Consider the following 19,043-nt stretch of genomic DNA (forward strand, 5'->3'; position numbering starts at 1 on the left):
TCGATAATCGAGGTACGAGATTCGAATTCGCGTATGAACAAAATTCGCGAACGATCGCGGGACCAGAGGAGGAAGAATATACTGTGACCGAAGTACCGGGGTACGTATGATTGGACGAGGATGCTTTGGTGGCGGATCGACGGACAGGGGTGGGAACCGGTCCCGGGGGTGGGGACGTGCATGGAGGGTGCGAGAATCGCAAAGTCGCGCTGGGCTTATATAAACGCGCGGCGGACGGTTTGCCTTCGCAGAGCCGTATCCACCGTCGCTGGACGACAGACTATCATCCTCGCAGAAACTCCTCGGTAGACCCGCTTCTGTCAGCTTCCCGGCTTTTATCAGCGTCACACACAAGGTACACATTCGTTTTCTAAATGTATTTATCTCTTGTTCCCACTTAAGAAAATCTCTCTGACATTTCATGAGAAACGTTCGACAAATGTCATCAGCGTTTTTTTTTATTGTATATAGATTTTTATCAAAAATTAAAATATCTTTAATGGAAAAATGTTAAGACCAAGAATTTTTGCGTTATAAATAATTAAAAATGATCAATAATGATGATTTTACCTTTTTAAAATAAAATAAATAATAAAAATATATATAAATTTAATAATATATAAATTATTTTATACATATATTATATTTTGATAGATAAAATCTTATTCTTCGTGTAAATTCAAAGACAATATTATTTTGATAAAGATTTAATTCATAGAATAAATACAAAAATATTTGAAACTAGTTCTGCTGCAATAATATATCATTGACAATAGTAATCTTTCACATAAACCGGATAATAAGTTGCATGTATTTCCCCAATCCGATATAATCTGTCAACAGCTAGGTATGTAAGTTTGCATTTGAGATTATCCAATAGAAACTTTTGGCTCTACATCTCCCAGTAGTAAAGCTCTACAATATCTCAGACAGTAGTAACTTCTGACTTGTAGTTTATCATATGATAGAAGTTGGTGAATAATTGGAAACTCTACTTGTTTTCTATATAATACAAGTTGGATATATTATTATATTAAAACTGATACTAAAACTTTATCCGATATTGACGATAAAAATTAATTTTAATTTAAAAAAAAAAATTCACGGTTAAAATAAAGTTTTATTGAAATATTTACGGTATATTTTATATAACATAAAAAAATATTGTAGAGATTATTTTATTTTCAATTATAAAGTTACTAAAATGATATCAGTTATATATTAAATAAGTTTTTACATTATTTTTTATTTATTTGTAGAAGGATATTAATTTTTTTAAATAGCGATACGATCTTAAACAATGGCAAGGAAATATTTCTTGAAAATAAGAAAAGAATAATGTATTTGTGTTATCGCGACGATAAAAATGCGAGAGTAAAATTAATTTGACTTAATAATAAAACAAAAAAGAGAGAAAGAGACGCTATAAAGATATATACTATGTAAAAGTGACATGAAGAAATTATTCAAGTTATTAAATCGTGAGCATATTATAGAATAGGATAGAAGTTCGAAGAATATCATCTATAAATCTATCGATATATGAAAAATTTTGCTTGGTTAAAAGCGTACGTACCTTCGAGTACTAGTCAGAAAAGCGAAATGAATTAGTATGAGAAGATTTTATTTTGATCAAATAATATGGATGACTAACTTATCTGTAAGAGAATTTTCAGTTATATTATTAATAAAATTCAGTTATATTATAATAAAATTAAACAAAAAAATTTAGTGTTTATTTAAAAATCAAATAAGTTTTACTCTCTTTTAGAGATATATACGAGCTTTCATTATTATGAGGGAGAAAAAGATTTTATTATTATTTAATGTAAAAAATTTGAATAAAAATATTTATACAAGATTATGATCTTTTTTTCAAAATAAAAAATTAATATTCTAAGTTTACATAAAAAAATTCTTAAAATTGATTGATTAAAATCGATTATATCGGGACACCCTGTATTAATGCATAAAATTCAACTTGTATGGACGCGCATCATTGCGCATTTCACACCGCAAAATACCTATCGTCACTAACATTCATTCCACGCTCGCAGCACAGCATATTCGCGGTTGAAAGGGCATCTAATAGCCTGTAGTAGCAAAAGGATTAATTGTTGACAGATAAAGCACCTAATGAAGCGCGTATACCGCAATAACCAATCGTGATTCTGCAACGCTATTGCTGGTGCACAAAAAAATAACCGACGCCTATTTGGACACAAAACATGAAAGCGTTAGATCCGCACCGCAGTTGCATTATGATAATTTGCAGTCGATTAATATCTAATTACAGCCCGGACACGAGCAAACATGCAAGTAGGATTATTCCGCGATGCGCGTATCCTCATAATTTCCACTTCAATTACCATGTACGGTTAACAAGATTGATTAATCAACTAATCAACTGCTTGTTTAAACTGATTATTTATTAAATTATTTGCTTAAAAAGTAGCATAGTTAGTGAGTAAATAACTTATTGATAAATTGCTATTTAAAATGCTATTTAAAAAAAAACTAATCAAGTCAATCTATAATTCAATTTTATAGAGTTCAAACAAATTCTAGAAACAGTGTTTTCATATAAGTAGTAAAAAACTTATTGGCACGCAGTTTTACGTTTTCATCTGCGACTTTTTACGACATTGTATGATTCCACAAAAAGCATTAATGTTCTTTCTGCCAATCGAAAAATCACTTTATTGGCAAAGGAAAAGAATAGAAAAGAAAAATTGTGCTATTTTGCTTTGTAAAAGCTTAGCATCCGGTGTTACTCCGCAGTTAATGGATTTTACTTTCGCATTTATATATTTATAAATTTATTCTTTATGAGAAAAAGATGAATTTTGTTTTCCTAGAAATATATACTACACATATAATAATTTTCAATCAATATTTGAAAAATTATATTATAATATAAAATGTATTAATTACAGCAATTAAATAATTATGATTAAAAGATCTTATCTTATTATTTATATATTATTTTCAGATTATAAAGCAATTACTATTTATATTGTTCATAACATCACATATTTCGTACATTAATTAATTCTCGATGGGAAGCTGAGTTTATTTTCAATATATAATTTTTTAAACAAATTTAAATTCCACATTTAAAATCTGTGCGTAATAAGATATTAATGAAATTCTAAGAAAGTAAAATGGATTATAAAATTAATAAAGGAGCTTTTATATATCATAAGAAAGATGGAATGAAAATAGTCGAATTTTACGGTAACTGTTACAATTGATCAAATATTTACTTTTACTATGGTTCGCGCACGGAAATGTAAGTAAATATTTTACGATTGACTTTAGATAGAGGTTACGCATTTCAGTATATTTACGAAACGATTAACGACAGTGGTCAGCGGCGCCGCGTCGACAGAAAAATGTTGAGCTAAAGAATTCGTTCCGGAATTAGCTGTAAAAAAAGCAATGTTGCCTGAGCGTGCTTTTACTTTACGTTTAACTAAGCGAGAGATGGAAAAAACTGGTTGCAATTAATTACTTCCTACAAGATAAAATATCTTTTAGCAAATATCCTTCTAGTGCTTCTAATAACTTGCAATCTTAATAATAATAATGCCACGTTTATTTTAATATAATAGAGCTCTTGGAAGCTCAGAGAAAGAGAAAATTTTATGAATAAAATTTCTCCTCTTTCTCTTTTTCTCTTTTTCATGTGCATATTTTATTTAAAAACTATTATTATCAGAGAAAATTTATTAAAATAAAATTTCTTAAAATTTTGTACGAATTATAACGAATCATACAGTGATATATTATACATTGTACTAGTTAATTCTATTTCTACATTTAAACAAGATGATGCTTTTTTAGAATAATTTGTATAAATTGTGGTGAGAAACAAATTGGACTCTGCTCATATATCGGTGGGACGCAACGAATAATGTTATTTTGCAACGGTACGTCTATGAATTTCGTATGAATGGACTCTTGATGGTAGCGAGTCCCACCTGTAACTGGAACGCGGTTTAACTTTTACGTTTAACGAAATGAAATCCGTGAGAGGATATATCTTGTCTACAAACGTGATATATCTCGCGCCGTAGTAAATCGTTTAAAATATTTACCTACGCTCGAGTCAGTGTTTATGCACAAGCACACATATGAAGAATGTATGTTTCATATTCAAAATTTACATAGTTTTAAAGAAGACCATGCGCGTAGACTAATCAGTATCATTGACTCACAAAATACATTAATTTATTTTTCTGTATCATGCTCTTTTCAATATTACGGGATATATTATATAGATGAAAATATATTATCAATGTGGCATATAATTGATCGAAGATTGCAGCAATATATTTCGATTGTGATTTCAATTAAAATGCGTCTTTTTTTAAATTGAAAGAAATTGATAGCCATTTTATTTGATTTTCAATGGCAAAAAATAATAGAATTATGTTTTATCAATGAAAGAAAATAGTTGCAATAAAATAAATCAATTACGATAAAACAAAACAATTATCAAAAAAAAAACACGAACTTATTGAACAATATAAAAATGCAATAAAAATAATTTCTGAACATCTATATATATATATTACTAACACATATACATAAGCTCGTTTAATAATATTTAAATTTATGAAAAGTAAGTTTATGAAGAGTAAGTTCTTATTGTTTTCTGAACAACTCTATTCCTTGAACTTATAGCATTTGTAGGTCAATCTTTTAAATTATGTTTCAATTGAAAACAGATATAAGTTTGTTTTACCGCAACAAAAATTCTCGTGAGAGGTAAGCTTTTGAACACGAATCGCATGGCGCGGAGTATCATTGATTTATAGGTAAACTCTTCTTCTATTACGATGGCCATAGAAATTCCAGTGAACTGAAAAATAGTAGCTTTTAATATAAGCACGAATGACACATCGTGAATATCCGTGTAAAGTACATAACCAATTTAACAGCGACATTCGTTGTGTCTATCGTAGAAATGTTCGAAGCTCAACTATTTTTATCTATGATTTCTTTACTTTAGGAACGATTTTTCTTTGGTTAGGATAAATTTAATTAAATCTGATCTATCCTCGCGATCTTTTAAAATTTTAAATTTGAGTTAATGGAAAAATTTGTATTCCAGCGTAGATCATCTGCTTAGAAAGTAAAAGGAGGTTGTCGTCCATAAAATGGATATCCTATATAACATTGACATAACACGAGCAGAGAAACGCGGAGGGAATTTTCTCGAGACGAAACGAACATGAGAATCGAAACTGCCGAAACGCGCTTCCTCCTAAGAAAAACACTATCGAGATGTTACCATAAAGTAAACATGGAGGCCGGTTTGTCTTCTTGATCGAAAAGATACGGGTAGCCTCTTAATAATAAAGGTCGGAGCAGTGAAAGCCAAGGCTTACGCGTAATACCATGAAAAATTGTGCAACCGGAGGAAAATAGGCCCGCAACTGGGATGTATTTCTACGAGGATAAATATACACAAGTTCCAATGTTTTTATACTATCCTATTTTTTTAAAGATGAATAGATATCGATATGTATAGATTGTATTCCAATGGAAAAACAAATTGATTGTATCGTTAATATCTCTCTTTTACAAGGCGAAACAATAGAAACTCAACATTCATTAATAAATGAAATTGGCAGAATGTGAACGATTTATTAAAACATATATATAAAGATGAGATTTAAATTTAACGTTGAATATATTATATCCAAATGTGAAATACAAGAGTATTTGATTATCTTGAATGAGATCGTTGTTCGTTTAAATACAAACGAAATGCTTCCAAAAATAATAAACATCCTCAAATATAATTTCGGTTATGTGCATTTGTATTTTATGTGTAATTGTATTGTGTGCTTATCATTATTAATAAAATAGTAATGTTGTAATTGACAGTAATGATCACAGAAATATTTGAAATTATGCGTAATTACTCTACTACATTATAATTAAGATGCAAAAAAGAAATTAACGATGTTTAATTAAATTGTCGAAAAATATTTTCTATGACATTTGATTCTAATTTTATTAATTATAAAAATTAGAATGTATAAATAATAAATATGTAAAATATTTCTAAATAAATAACCAGCATGATGATAATATTTTAGATAAATTTTCATGCTATAACTATTCATCGTTTGCATTCAATGTATTGCAAATATATATATAGCATTTCATCTTTGAGAGGAAATGATTGTTTAATTAAGTAGGATATATAATAAAATGCGGTGATAAATTTATGATAAATTAAAACTTTGAAAATCGGATTTCGAAAATAATACATTTAAAATATTTTTTATTAGCGCTTATAAATTGGGCCAATAAATTATTTATATACCTATTTTTTATATATCTATCTATTATATATTTATTTTATATATCTGTTTTCAAATATGCCAATCGAGCTGAATTAATATCACGAGTTTATTTAAAAAATTATTAGTTCAAATATCCTATAAGGCTGATCTGGTCTAAGTAATTTTATTGTAAAATATCGCATATTTTTCGCGGTATATGTGCAATTTTACATGCATAATAGTTGGATGTGCAATGCGTATACAGTCTACTAAATTCCTCGAATATTTAAAGTTAAATTATCGTAAGATACAACAAGAATGATAATTTTCTTTACAAGTTTTATTGTGATGTAATAACGTCATCACTTTTTAATCATAACAACATTTATTCTATACACAGGAATAATTTCAAATTCGCTATTTGTATTTTTAACTATTAAATATAAATTTTATGATATAGATTTTATTTTGTTTCAAATTTCTGCTAATTTATAAAAGTAATTATAATCAAAAGTGTAAATTTTTGATTAAAGATAATTGGTAATTTAATTGTCACTGATAATTATTTTAACTTATCACATTAACAAAATTTGTTAATTATAGTTGTGCTAATTAATTAATAATCATAATTAAAATCACTAATTGTAATAATCACTAATGTAGCTATATTTGGGCTATTATTTCTATTTTGCAATCGAGTCAATAATCGAAATTTTAATTAAATAATGTCTTATATACTTAGACTTTAAAATTGATGTCGCTATAAAATGTAATTGACTATTTAATCAACTGTCGAAGTTTTCTTGGATAAAGCTTTATGTGATGAATTAATTTAATTTGCGCACGATGTATCTTCTCTCATAGCGAATTTCGATTGAGTGCTTCATATAAGCAACGGCTAATATATAAATGTCAAGGAAACGATACATCATTTCGATGTATGAGAAGAACATCTCAATAAGAATTTTATCAAGTCATATTTATTTTGTCCATTCGCTTATTAATAATACTTGTAATATTATTTTTATGTCTAATTAGAAATTGAATATATTATAAAGAATTCTTTATAATATTATATTAAAATAAAATAAATATAATAATGTTTTATTCAGAGAAACACAGAGAAATTTAGATTTTTTACTTGAATAAATTTCATAACTAAATGCTTCGAAAATATTGAAAAATGTCTGAAAAAAAATCTGTTTCGCTTTGATATGATTTTTTATTGAATTTACGTGATGAAATTTTATAGCATATCTACATATATTGCGCAGGAGGTACACATGCTTGTTCGCGCCGCGCAAAATTCTCAAAGCGACTAAAACCGCGGATAGACAACCACGATAACAATGGCAGCAATGATGAACGGCGGGAAAAAGGATTTTTCCGAAACAAAGGCGCTTCATATGCGATACTAGCAAAACGAAGGATTGACGAAATTCCACTAGGTTGAAGAATTCCACTGCATGCGTGCATGAAATGCATTACGGTCCCAGTGTTAGCAAGCATCTCTGACATCTTTTTTAACCCTTAATCTCTAAGGAATTTTATCTCCTCATGCTTTTAAATATTTTATATACATAATAATATATTATATTTTATATATAAAAATATTATATTTTTAATTCCATTTTTATAACTATAAGGATTTGTTACTTATAAAAAAAATTGAATTAAAAATTTTTATAAATAATAAGAATTTATCTCTTTAGATTCTTTTTTATATTCTCCCTTATAAATGCTCTTTATATCGAGTACATTTTATCTCTTTCTATCAGAATAATATTCTCCAGAAGGGAGAAATGTAAATATCGCATAAAAGATCAAAAGTGCGCACACTGAGAAAGTTAAAAGAAGATATCTCCGAACTGCGTAAAAATTTTGAAATAATATTTGCAATTTTCTCAAGAGGAAAAACATTGCTCGATCGTCTGATGTGGACTGAATCTTCAATTGTTCCTAAGTTTACTTATCTAACTAAGTAAAGTATGAAGTCAAGCATTTTCAGGATTCACATAATGTCACACGAAATCGTGTTTCGATCAAAAAGTTACATAACTAGCATATTATAAGTCGCATGTCAATATCTTAAATCGTAAAGTTTAGAAATATACTTTCACGACAAAACTACATCAAATTTAAGTTCAGTACAGCGCGTATTATCACTAGCACATGTCACCTACAATGTGACTTACAATTGTACTTTGCAAAAGTTCAATTTCGCAAATTGAAATCATCCAGAGTCGTCGGAAAGACGGAAGCGATAAATATAATACAGCTTTTAATTACAATTCTACTTGATTATCTCATTCACTTTTCCATTAAAGTCTAGCAAACTTTCAACATGAGATGAAGTATTTAATGTTCTAAACGAAAACTAGAAAACGAATAGCACTTCATTTTGATTTTGCATAAACGAAAATGATGATGTTCTTTCTTCCTCCTCCTCCTTTTCATTTCTCTTATCGTGAAATGAACGTATTCTATTTTTGGTGCTGATAATCGAATTTAATCAGTTATAAGCAGTTACTAGACTATAACAATCTCATTATAATAATTGATCAATTATAAAAACGGAAATATTACTGTTATCTTATAATCTTATAATCTAACAATCAGTTAATTAGATGTTAAGTGTGACGTTGCCATTAACTCAAATAAAAGATACAGTAATGGAAATAAACATTTATACTCAAATACGGAACACATTTTTGAGCGAAAGCCTTTTGCGAGACCCTTTTTCGACATAACAGGAAATTTTTATTTCTTACACAAAACACAACGAAAGCAATACATATATAATGCTCTAACTCTGTACAAAACAATGCTTTTATTCTGTGTTAGACGTTTTATCAATGCAAAAATTTTTATAATACTTTTTAGAAAGCTGATTTATAATTTACAACAGTGATTGTATACTGGTACTATTCCTGGTTATATACTGGTGTAGTGCAATAAATTTATAAAATTTACATAATACACGCATAACGTTGGCAGAATAGTTGAGTATATTATTGAAGCGATACTATGGTAATAAATTCTCGTTATCACATTGTATATTTATTGCTTGCAATGCAAATGTTCATAATGTGTCAAACCGCATGCATCTTGGTACGAGATTTTAACTACGATCTAGTCATGTTAATCTTAAAAAATGAAGAAAACATTAATTTTTTTGTCAAAATTCTCAAAGTTAAAAATATTATGTGATACGAATTTTTAAAGAGTTCATATTTATCGAAAATCCGGAGCTAATTCCACAACTTTTACTTCTTAAATCTCGTGCGTTTCATGAGATGGAAAAGGCTGGAAATGTTAAGGATATGCCAAAGTCAAAACTTGATTAACCACAATGATCCCATAAAATCGTAATAAGCCATAAACGCGATTGAAATGATATCGAGACGTTACAGAACACTTATCTCGGTTTTTTTTAGTCGCACAAAATGACGTTTCTGGTCAGGCAAATATTCCTATAAAAGCGTCACTCATTGCTCGTTCGCGTAGTTGTATTGACCGTCTAGCTGCTCGTAAAAACGTGTTAACGCTATTATTGGAAAAACCCGGAGGACCCATCTAACTTGGTCTCGCATCCATTCTTATAATCCGCGAGCCTAACGCAAAGAATTCAATTTTCCCGATGTGAAATAAAAGAACATACGTGTCACATAATGTATCATTTATCGTGAGATAATATACATCAAGTGTCCAAAAATTTCGATATTTTTATTTTAAATGATAAATACTTTGATGAACTTTTAAAACTTTTCCATGAGAGAATTAATGCAATTAATAAACTTTAAATTAATAAACTTTAAATTAATAAACTTTAAAACATTAAATAACTTTAAAAAACGTATATTACATTTATTTAAAAATATTGCTTTTAAAATGATTGAAGGATTCATTATTATAATTAAGCTTAAAGACGTATGTATACGGATCACACACAACAATCACAATGCAAATGAGGATAATTATTAGATCTGAGGATAATTATTAGATCTTTAATCGTGCATTTGTATGAATTAATTTAAATTTATTGAAAGTGCTATAACTTGTGTGACTTATTTTACAAATATTGTTTTGCATTTTTTATTCAGCTCTCCATATATAATATATGAATAACAATAGATGCGCGTACCATGTATATTTATAAAATGATATTACTCATTTATTAATAATTAAATCAAATAATTGGCTTGTTAAGTTAATTTGCATTTATATTGCCACATATAATAATTATTTTTATGGTAGAAAATATTATATCGATAAAACCGTAATATGCCAACATTACTGATTAAATCTCTCTATCGGAAAACATATGAGCAGCCTGAATCGATTTGTCAATCGAGCTCGTTCTACAACTATATTTCTCATTCTCTTTTCAAGAGTATTTTTAGATTGATCTATAAATTATTCTGCTTATTTGTAATTATAGAGAATGTTTCGACAAAATACTAATCTATTTTTCTTTAGTAAAAATTTATAATAAATTTTTGAATAAATATTGAACAAAAAGTGTTTATAACTTTTTGACAGAGATAAAGTAAAACATGGAATTTTTATAGAGAATGATATTGCTTTACATAATAGAATAATATCGCTTTTACAGTCAAAAAGAAAAGCAATCATTATAGGATGCTCTATATAAGACTATGTTTACATCGAGAGATGAATTCCAATTGACACGAGTTAATCAAACATTGCAATCTCTTCATCATGTTGACTAGCTAAATGTTCTTATAACTCAATTTTTGCAAGATTAACCATGTCCGCTGGCATCGACGGTTATTGCGTCACGCTATTGTTAGCAAATCTACGTTTTATTTATGTATTCTTGTATAACGAGTACAATATATGCATTACGTACGCGACACATAGCGATAACTACGAAATGCATATAAATGCATCTACAATGACGTTGAAGTTACAATAGCGAACAATGTATTGCGGAATCGGCTCGGTTGTATTAGTTGTCGCTTTATCGCGCGTGTGGGAACATTTCATAAAAAAGATGCGACTGACACATGCATATCGCTGCGAAAGTTTTCGTCTCGAAATTACTGATGTGCGCGATTTGTATACATAATTTAATTTAAACTAGATTGAGAATTATCACAATAAAATTAAATAAATAATATAAAAAAATTGATAGGTTTTGCAAATATGATAAATACGCATAATTGTGAATTTTTTGTGCGAACGTGAAATATTTAGCAAGAGTAGACATGTATATATTTGTAGAATTTATTTGATTTATGATAAAACTCCGAAAAAAAAATCTCAGAATGATTAGTGCAACGCTTTTACATCCACACATGTTCGGCTAAAATTGATATCGTTCGAGATTCCATAAATATCGCTCGGAGTAGCATTTGCGATATGCGATCAGCGATCATTCGAATTTGCCCATGCGTAGCTCTTATCAGCCTGGGTGCATAAATTTTATAGGATTATCGTCCGTACAGTATTACGCACAATGTACGAATGATAAAAAGAGGGCCATCACGTTGACTATCACCCACATTATTCAAAAACCAATAGTGGCGACAGCATGATTGAATCGATTTAAGAAGTGATAGAATAATATCAATATAATGTGAAAAAAATAATTTATATAGAATACAATTGCGTTATCATGGCATGCTCCGTTTAAAAAAACAAACATTTAATAAAGTCAACGTAAAACAACAGAAAATGAGATGACTAAATCGCAATGTTATTGTAGCAGTTAATTGCATAAATACAACATTATTTACGTTATTTTTTTTCTTTTATTATTACTTACTATTCCGGACTTCTTCCTATCGTTTATCTAATAACAAGACTACTGAATTCTCAATTTTTACGATTTTTAGATGTAATAATAGTATTATTATGAATAGTATTATTATATAAATAGGACAAAATAAATAAGAAAATAGAGAAGTGCAAAAGGAATGATGTCAAATTTTAAACTTTTTAAAAAAAAGTTTGATTTTAAGTTGGTCAAGAATTACAAATACACATACAGATACATTTGAGAATTTTATAATATCGTAAGATTGACGCACGTTCTGATGGTGAGGAAATAATTTTTGGCAAACTGCAGATAGTACTGTGTATTTCGCAGAAAATAAAAACCTTTTAATGCGAACGAATACAAGAAAAACGGCCAAGATCTCAAGGTTGAAAAATCGACACAACATAACTACAGTCTCTAGATCGAAATTCGATTATCGCATTATTAGATTTACCGTGGCACTACCGGGAACAATTATCGGGAACGTGTTTTTCTAGGGAAATAAATTTTTATCGGACGTTAACGATATTAACCGCGAGGGCTATACTTAGCATGCCCTTACGTTGCCACGTAGCTTTTTTTTTAGATATGATTTGATTTATCCCGCCCATCTCGTTCAGCGCGCGGTTACGCCTAAGTAAGCCGGGGACGATAAATTCGACGAAATTACGCAGATTTATAGCTCGCGACTTTTCTCGAACATAATAAAATGAAGACGACGGCGCCAGAGTCGTCTAATTCGCATTAATGGCAACTGGTGTAAATTTAATATGAATTTTAAATGTTCTCTTGGAATGTTAACTCGATATAGAGTAAATTTTTGTTTTCTGTTTATTTTCAATATTATTTTTATCAAAATAAAAAGCATGAAAATGATCCGTGTAGAAATATCACAAACAAAGAAATATACTGTATAATTTGAAATAAAGATTTATCTTATTTACAATAGGGAGAATTAGTAGAGAGAAGGAAAGAAAGAAAGATATCAACACAAAAACAGTACTTCTAAAATTTCTTTTGAAGTGAAAAACATAATTTGCAAGAGATACAGATTTAACAAAAATAGGAACCTTCTCTTCATCAATTTTTTAACAAATACGTTGCACAAAATAAAACAGTGCGAAATTTTCTGCATTAATTGTATAATATAATAATTTCTTTGATATGATCAAAAAGAACAGAAATTCCCTGATATAGAGCTATAAACGTATCGTTTCATTCGTTGATGAAAATAAATATGCATATGTGAAATAACGGTCCGTGACCATCAATTATTTAGAACGATGGCTCCAATTATCTATCCATACTATAGATACCGTTCAAAGTGAATTGTGATTATACCGCAATAAAATATTACTTGAACAAACATCAACAAAAAAAGGACAAAATAAAAAATATAAGTAAAAATAACAAAAAGGAAAAATAATAAATTTAACTATATATCATATAATATTTAAACTTCATTTCATTAGAGATATATTCAGAGATTGTAAATTGCATGAAATTGTATAAAGCGCTATTTGTAGATTATTTACAATTTCGCGAAATATAATCTATTCTCTTTTTTTGCTATTTGATATTTTAATAGAACAATGCGAGAAATTTATTACAGATATTTTATAAAATTAAAAATTGTTCTATATTTAAAGTTCACACAACAATTTTTAAATCCATCGTTACTTGGACGCGCTATTTGACTGCAGAATGATTCTGCCTGTACATTACTGTCGTCAAACGATGGCAAGATGTTCTTCGTGGGTCGCGAGTTGAATAGTTTGTTAGCTGAGAATGCGCCAACTTTTCTCCATATATATCGAAGAGACTATTGTTTCATCTTTCACGCCTTCAACCAACCCCGCAATCTCACCCTCTTCGTCTTATTTAGCGTTTCATCTAACAGCCAACTTTCTGCATCTTGGAGGATGCTTGGTAAGATATGAGCAAAAGTTTCAGGACAATATCTGCATTATTTGATTAAAATGTAGCTAAGTAAACAATAAGATTGTCATTCAATCGCGTTTTCTTATTATGACAAAATAAGAAAGATAAGAGATGAGAAGAAAAATACAGGTAATTTAAATATGGAAATTTTAATTTCAAAAATATACGATTGGACTCTTCTAGCTTGTAGATAGATACTGTTTTTCTTATCACAGTCCTCGTTTATGATAACCCGGAATCCATGTGAACTATATGTTACATGTTTATGATTATAAAACAAGCTATCTCGAAATGGCTGGAAAAAGGACTTGATAAAAACACTGTTTCAATAGAATGCATTTAAACTTTTTCTCCCATCATAAAAATATCATACGGAATATTTGGAAACAACTACAACTCTTAATGGAACTAGAGTTGTTTCGAATAAAAGTTTTAAACGCATGTTTTTCAAGACACTATTTTATTTACTATGTTCTTTCGTAGATCATCACAAACAATAATATTCTCAATATTCAATTACCGTTGCTTAATTATTCATAAGCCAAAATTGAAAATTTACTTGAGATTGAGTATATCGTTCCGTCAAATTAGAATCCCACGGTAAAGATGAAATGCTTGCCTTGAGCGAGTACTTCGAGACAGCTATTTGGCACTCAATCCGTTGCTAGAATATGTGAGGTAGTAGCGAGTTGCTCGTATAATCAGAACGTTTCTCTCTTGGAGTTTACTACCCTTTAATCCACGAGCGTATGTACGATAAAGCGTATATATATACGTTGAAATCGTGGTACATAATTTTCTATTTAACGATGGAAGAGATAGTAGCTTAATAGTAGAACAATTAATATATCGCCGAATTATTGTATGAGAAATACATAGATAATATATAGATCTATGTATATTTACATCCTAATCTTATTTAACGCTGAATACGCCTAAGTTCTATTGATCTAATTTGGAAAGTATATATTTAATGTTAAATCAAATGATACGAATAATTCGTATGTACATGTTCACATATACGCTATAGTCTTGAATATCTAGACAGAAAATTTTTACAGAAAATCATATAATATTGATATTGCATTCATATTCCATACTTATTTATTTTTCACATTTCTAATCACAAAATTATTATTCAATTTTTGTAATTATAAAATTAATTATTAAAACTATAGGTATGTATGTAATTAATTTTAGATGCAACCTAAAATGACTGTCTTGTGCACACTGATGGCGTTTGTGATGGTCGTCGCAATTTCGAGTCTCACAGTCGATGCAATACCGCACAGGTAAAGTAATTCTTATTTTCTTACAAGAAATTAAATGATAAGAAAAAGCTTGAGAGAAAGATATACTGATAAGTATTATGAAAGTAAACGTAAACAAAACCATATATACATGCTTATCTATGTACTTGTCTGCGACAGGAGAGATTATTCTCTTTTTCTCTTTTAAATTGTTTCTAAAATAAAGTTTTTTATTACACAATAAAATAAATTTAATTTAGATTAAAAACAAAAAGACAGTAAAATTTTTAGCTACACAGTAAGCTTGCGCAAAAAGTCACGATATGTAAAAATAATTTTTAAATATATTCATAGAATATCAAAAAATGCAAATCGCGTGATTGCTCCGAGCGCGTATTTACAATTAAACGAATATATCGAACAAGAATAGAAATCCGCTTCGAATAGTTTAACCCAGTTCTGTCTGACGACATACTAACTATAGAAAGGAATCTCAGTAACTGAAAGTGACTTGCCGAATGACGTTCCAGACAATCACGATAGGGGTGATTTGAATTGCATGTAGGCATACCTACATTAACATTATTCTTGTATTATATTTACGAACTTTCTTCTTATTGTTTAATTTATAGTCTAATCCGAAGCCTTCGCGTTTTGGCTTCAATTCGTATTCGGCCAATTAAATTATATTCTTCGTACATTTTTACGTTGTATAATACCAAGCCTGTTGCTATATGTCATTTTCGCAATCAAAGTTAACCGATCGATCCAATTTTGCGCACGCAGCCATGAAAGTTACTGGGATCAACAGGATGACATAGACCGAGACGAGTTTTTAGAGCTACTTTCTCGTCTAAGTCGCACCGTTATGAACCGTCCCGAAATGGAAAAGTAAGATGTTCTAACGATCTTAATAATTTACTAAAATGCATAATATTATATATGTATTTTATATATATTTATAAATATATATATAGAATATATCTGTAGAATTTTTAAAATTAAAATTATTTTCTAATTTAATTTAATTTTATGATTAAATTAACTTAAATTTTAATAGAAATTATTTTCAAAAAATTTTGAAATTTAACCGTTAAATCTTCAAACCAATGTTTTACATTCAGAACATTGCCGATATCCTTCATATCATGACAGTTTTTACATTACATTTGCCTTTATTTTAATTCCATCAATTATAAATGAATTGAATGCATTTTAAAAAGGGCTTTATTTTTAAAATATTGAGAACGTATATTCACTGTACGCGTTCTCTTTTTATATCGAAATGTATTTATATGAAAAAGACTTTTTATTATTGATATCAAAGAAATAATAGGGGATCAAGAAATAACAGGGAAACATTCATATTAATTTTAATATGCGTGCCTTGTATTTCTTGAGAAACGAGATTTTGGGACAATATTTTTTCCAAGATGACTGATTGAAATAAATATAATAAATGTGGAATCGTTCGCAGCAGCAAACGAGGATTGGATCTGGGTCTCAGTCGTGGCTTCAGCGGTTCTCAAGCGGCGAAACATTTGATGGGACTCGCGGCGGCGAATTATGCCGGCGGTCCCGGACGGAGGCGTCGCTCGGAACAGGCGTAAATCGCAGACACGATCGCTGATGCAAAGAGATTACTATCCGTAATAACTATCCGTAATAATGTCACTTTTGACTCGATCTTTCCACTTTGTCTCTATCTCGAGCTTGAACCGCCACCAATTTCGAAATCGCCGTTGCCAGTGGCGTGACTGAATGAGCATGCAATTAAATCCTCTCTATTAATTATTCCTGCTCTTTTCCTAAATAAATCTTAATAGAATGTGCATAAATATGTACGCGTGTCCATCTCTTTAGAACGTAAATAGAATAAGTTCGTTATCAGTCTAAACTTGCGATAATAGTAAATTAACAATCGATGTTGACAAATTTAATCAATTTTTCATCTCTCTCTAGCCTTTGCACTTAAAACTTTGTACATTCCTCCATTTAGTTGCACCACTGGCCGTTCGTGTCTGCTGCATTGTTAAATTGCGAATTACTTTTTGTTTTATATCCTTTTTGTGGAAGTGAATGTGTGATAATATTGCTTGGCAGAGATGCTTTCATCTAAAATTAATGTAAAATAAAAAGAGTACCTATATGCATTTTTCAAATTATATAATGGATACAAACTGGCATACCAAAAAAAGATTATTTATTATACAAAAACATTATGGTCTAATCTTACAATTATTAAAAAAGATTAATTATTAAAAATAATTTTTAAATAATTTTACAGATTAATTTAAATCAAAATTATTTATTCGCGAAGGAATTTGTGCATTAATATTAAAATTTTACTATAATTTATTAAGATAATTTTCTGAATTAATATAGAGATTAGATATTTTTTTAAAATTAAAATTTTTCTTTCTTTTCAACTAGCGAGCAAAAATTCGAAAGCATCTTAAAAGCATCCATTATTATTATTGCCTTTTTCTCTTTTTTCCGTTACATTTATCTGTTATGCCGTGTACGAATTAGCAATCTTATCCGTGATGTAAGATAAATGAAATTGATAGATGTAGTATTTTGCTGATCCAACAGCAAGGCTCCTCCAAGTCGTGCGTCTGCGAATCGATGACGCTCCACTTCCGGGCTGGATTTATCCTAGTCATTACTATTTGCAATTGAAATCGTATACTGCGACGCGTATCCTACGTTTCCTGGAACGAACTGCGCTAGAGAGTTTTTCCCTTAATCCTTCACGCGCGTGGTATAATTTTTCTCCCGCGCTTCGAACGCTCGCTTCGTTATACTTTCATACCGTATTGGATGATCGCTTAAATCCTCTTTCGGTTTTTCATTTTTTTTTTCTTTCCCGATATCTTAGTGACTCTTATAAAAAGAATTGTTGTATTTAAACTATAATAATTGCAAATATTGCGTTTATTAGATCGAGTGTTCTCAAATTTCATTTGTGTCGACGAAACGTCAAATAAATATTTCGCGTGGTGTGCAAATTCCTCATCGATAAAAAATCGATTTCAAAATTTATGATCAGAGTTTGTGTAAAGAATATTGTGGTGAATTTTGAACGATCGTATTTTTTATTTTATATGATTTTTACGATTCTCGTGGCGTGTCGCGCGGAACAGTTTGAGAACCCTACTACTTAGATCATTTTCTTTTACTAGCTCCAACTTTATCTATGATATGCCTATGTAACATGTAATGTGCACTGGATGCACCGCGTTCGCATAAAACGAAATCGTATAAAAATACGATGTAGAAATAGTAAAATTTCGTCTTTTTTCGTGTTATAAACTATCTTAGATTTAGTCCGTAGATCAGGAGTGTGCAAAAAAATGTTCAATTTATCCAAAAATTTAAAAAATATATAATGAGGCAAAAATGCTTGACGACGAAATGTTTGTCTTCAATATTATTTTCGCATTATATTACAAAAAATATATTATAGAAATATATCAATAAAAAATAAAAGTAAAATGTTATTTATAATTTTTGCAATTTAATCCAATTAATTACTTTTTGGAAGAAATAATAATACTAATTGCGGCGTAAATATTTTTTAATTATTTGTTAATAGATAACAGAATTATAATCGCAAATATTAAGAATAATTTATTTAAATTTAATAAAATATGAATGAGCATGATGAAACAAAATTTAATGCGCCACTTGATTTATTTTGATTTAAACTGGACTCGATTCCTACTTTGACATTTAGGTTGTGCACTCCTGTCAACAGGTGGT

The 19,043-nt window shown here is 29.2% G+C and overlaps 1 protein-coding gene across 1 annotated transcript; it reads left to right on the forward strand.

Annotated features, from left to right (window-relative positions):
- The first annotated feature begins 233 nt into the window (after positions 1-233).
- On the forward strand, positions 234-17,463 carry LOC105257660 (diuretic hormone class 2-like). The gene is made up of 4 exons (XM_011268441.3): positions 234-355; positions 15,229-15,320; positions 16,065-16,169; positions 16,756-17,463. Exons 2-4 carry the CDS (start codon positions 15,229-15,231, stop codon positions 16,886-16,888), a joined length of 330 nt encoding a protein of 109 aa, XP_011266743.1. The 5' UTR covers positions 234-355; the 3' UTR covers positions 16,889-17,463.
- The last annotated feature ends 1,580 nt before the right edge of the window (positions 17,464-19,043 follow it).

Source organism: Camponotus floridanus, unplaced genomic scaffold, assembly GCF_003227725.1.
Source record: "Camponotus floridanus strain SB8 unplaced genomic scaffold, Cflo_v7.5 scaffold3, whole genome shotgun sequence".
Lineage (NCBI taxonomy): Eukaryota > Metazoa > Arthropoda > Insecta > Hymenoptera > Formicidae > Camponotus > Camponotus floridanus.

Bases quoted from the DNA above. Each gene is read 5' to 3' on its own strand.
- LOC105257660 (XM_011268441.3), top strand. From the start codon at position 15,229: ATGCAACCTAAAATGACTGTCTTGTGCACACTGATGGCGTTTGTGATG. The intron at 15,321-16,064 runs GTAAAGTAATTC...TTGCGCACGCAG, and splicing joins GTCGATGCAATACCGCACAG to CCATGAAAGTTACTGGGATC. The intron at 16,170-16,755 runs GTAAGATGTTCT...AATCGTTCGCAG, and splicing joins AACCGTCCCGAAATGGAAAA to CAGCAAACGAGGATTGGATC.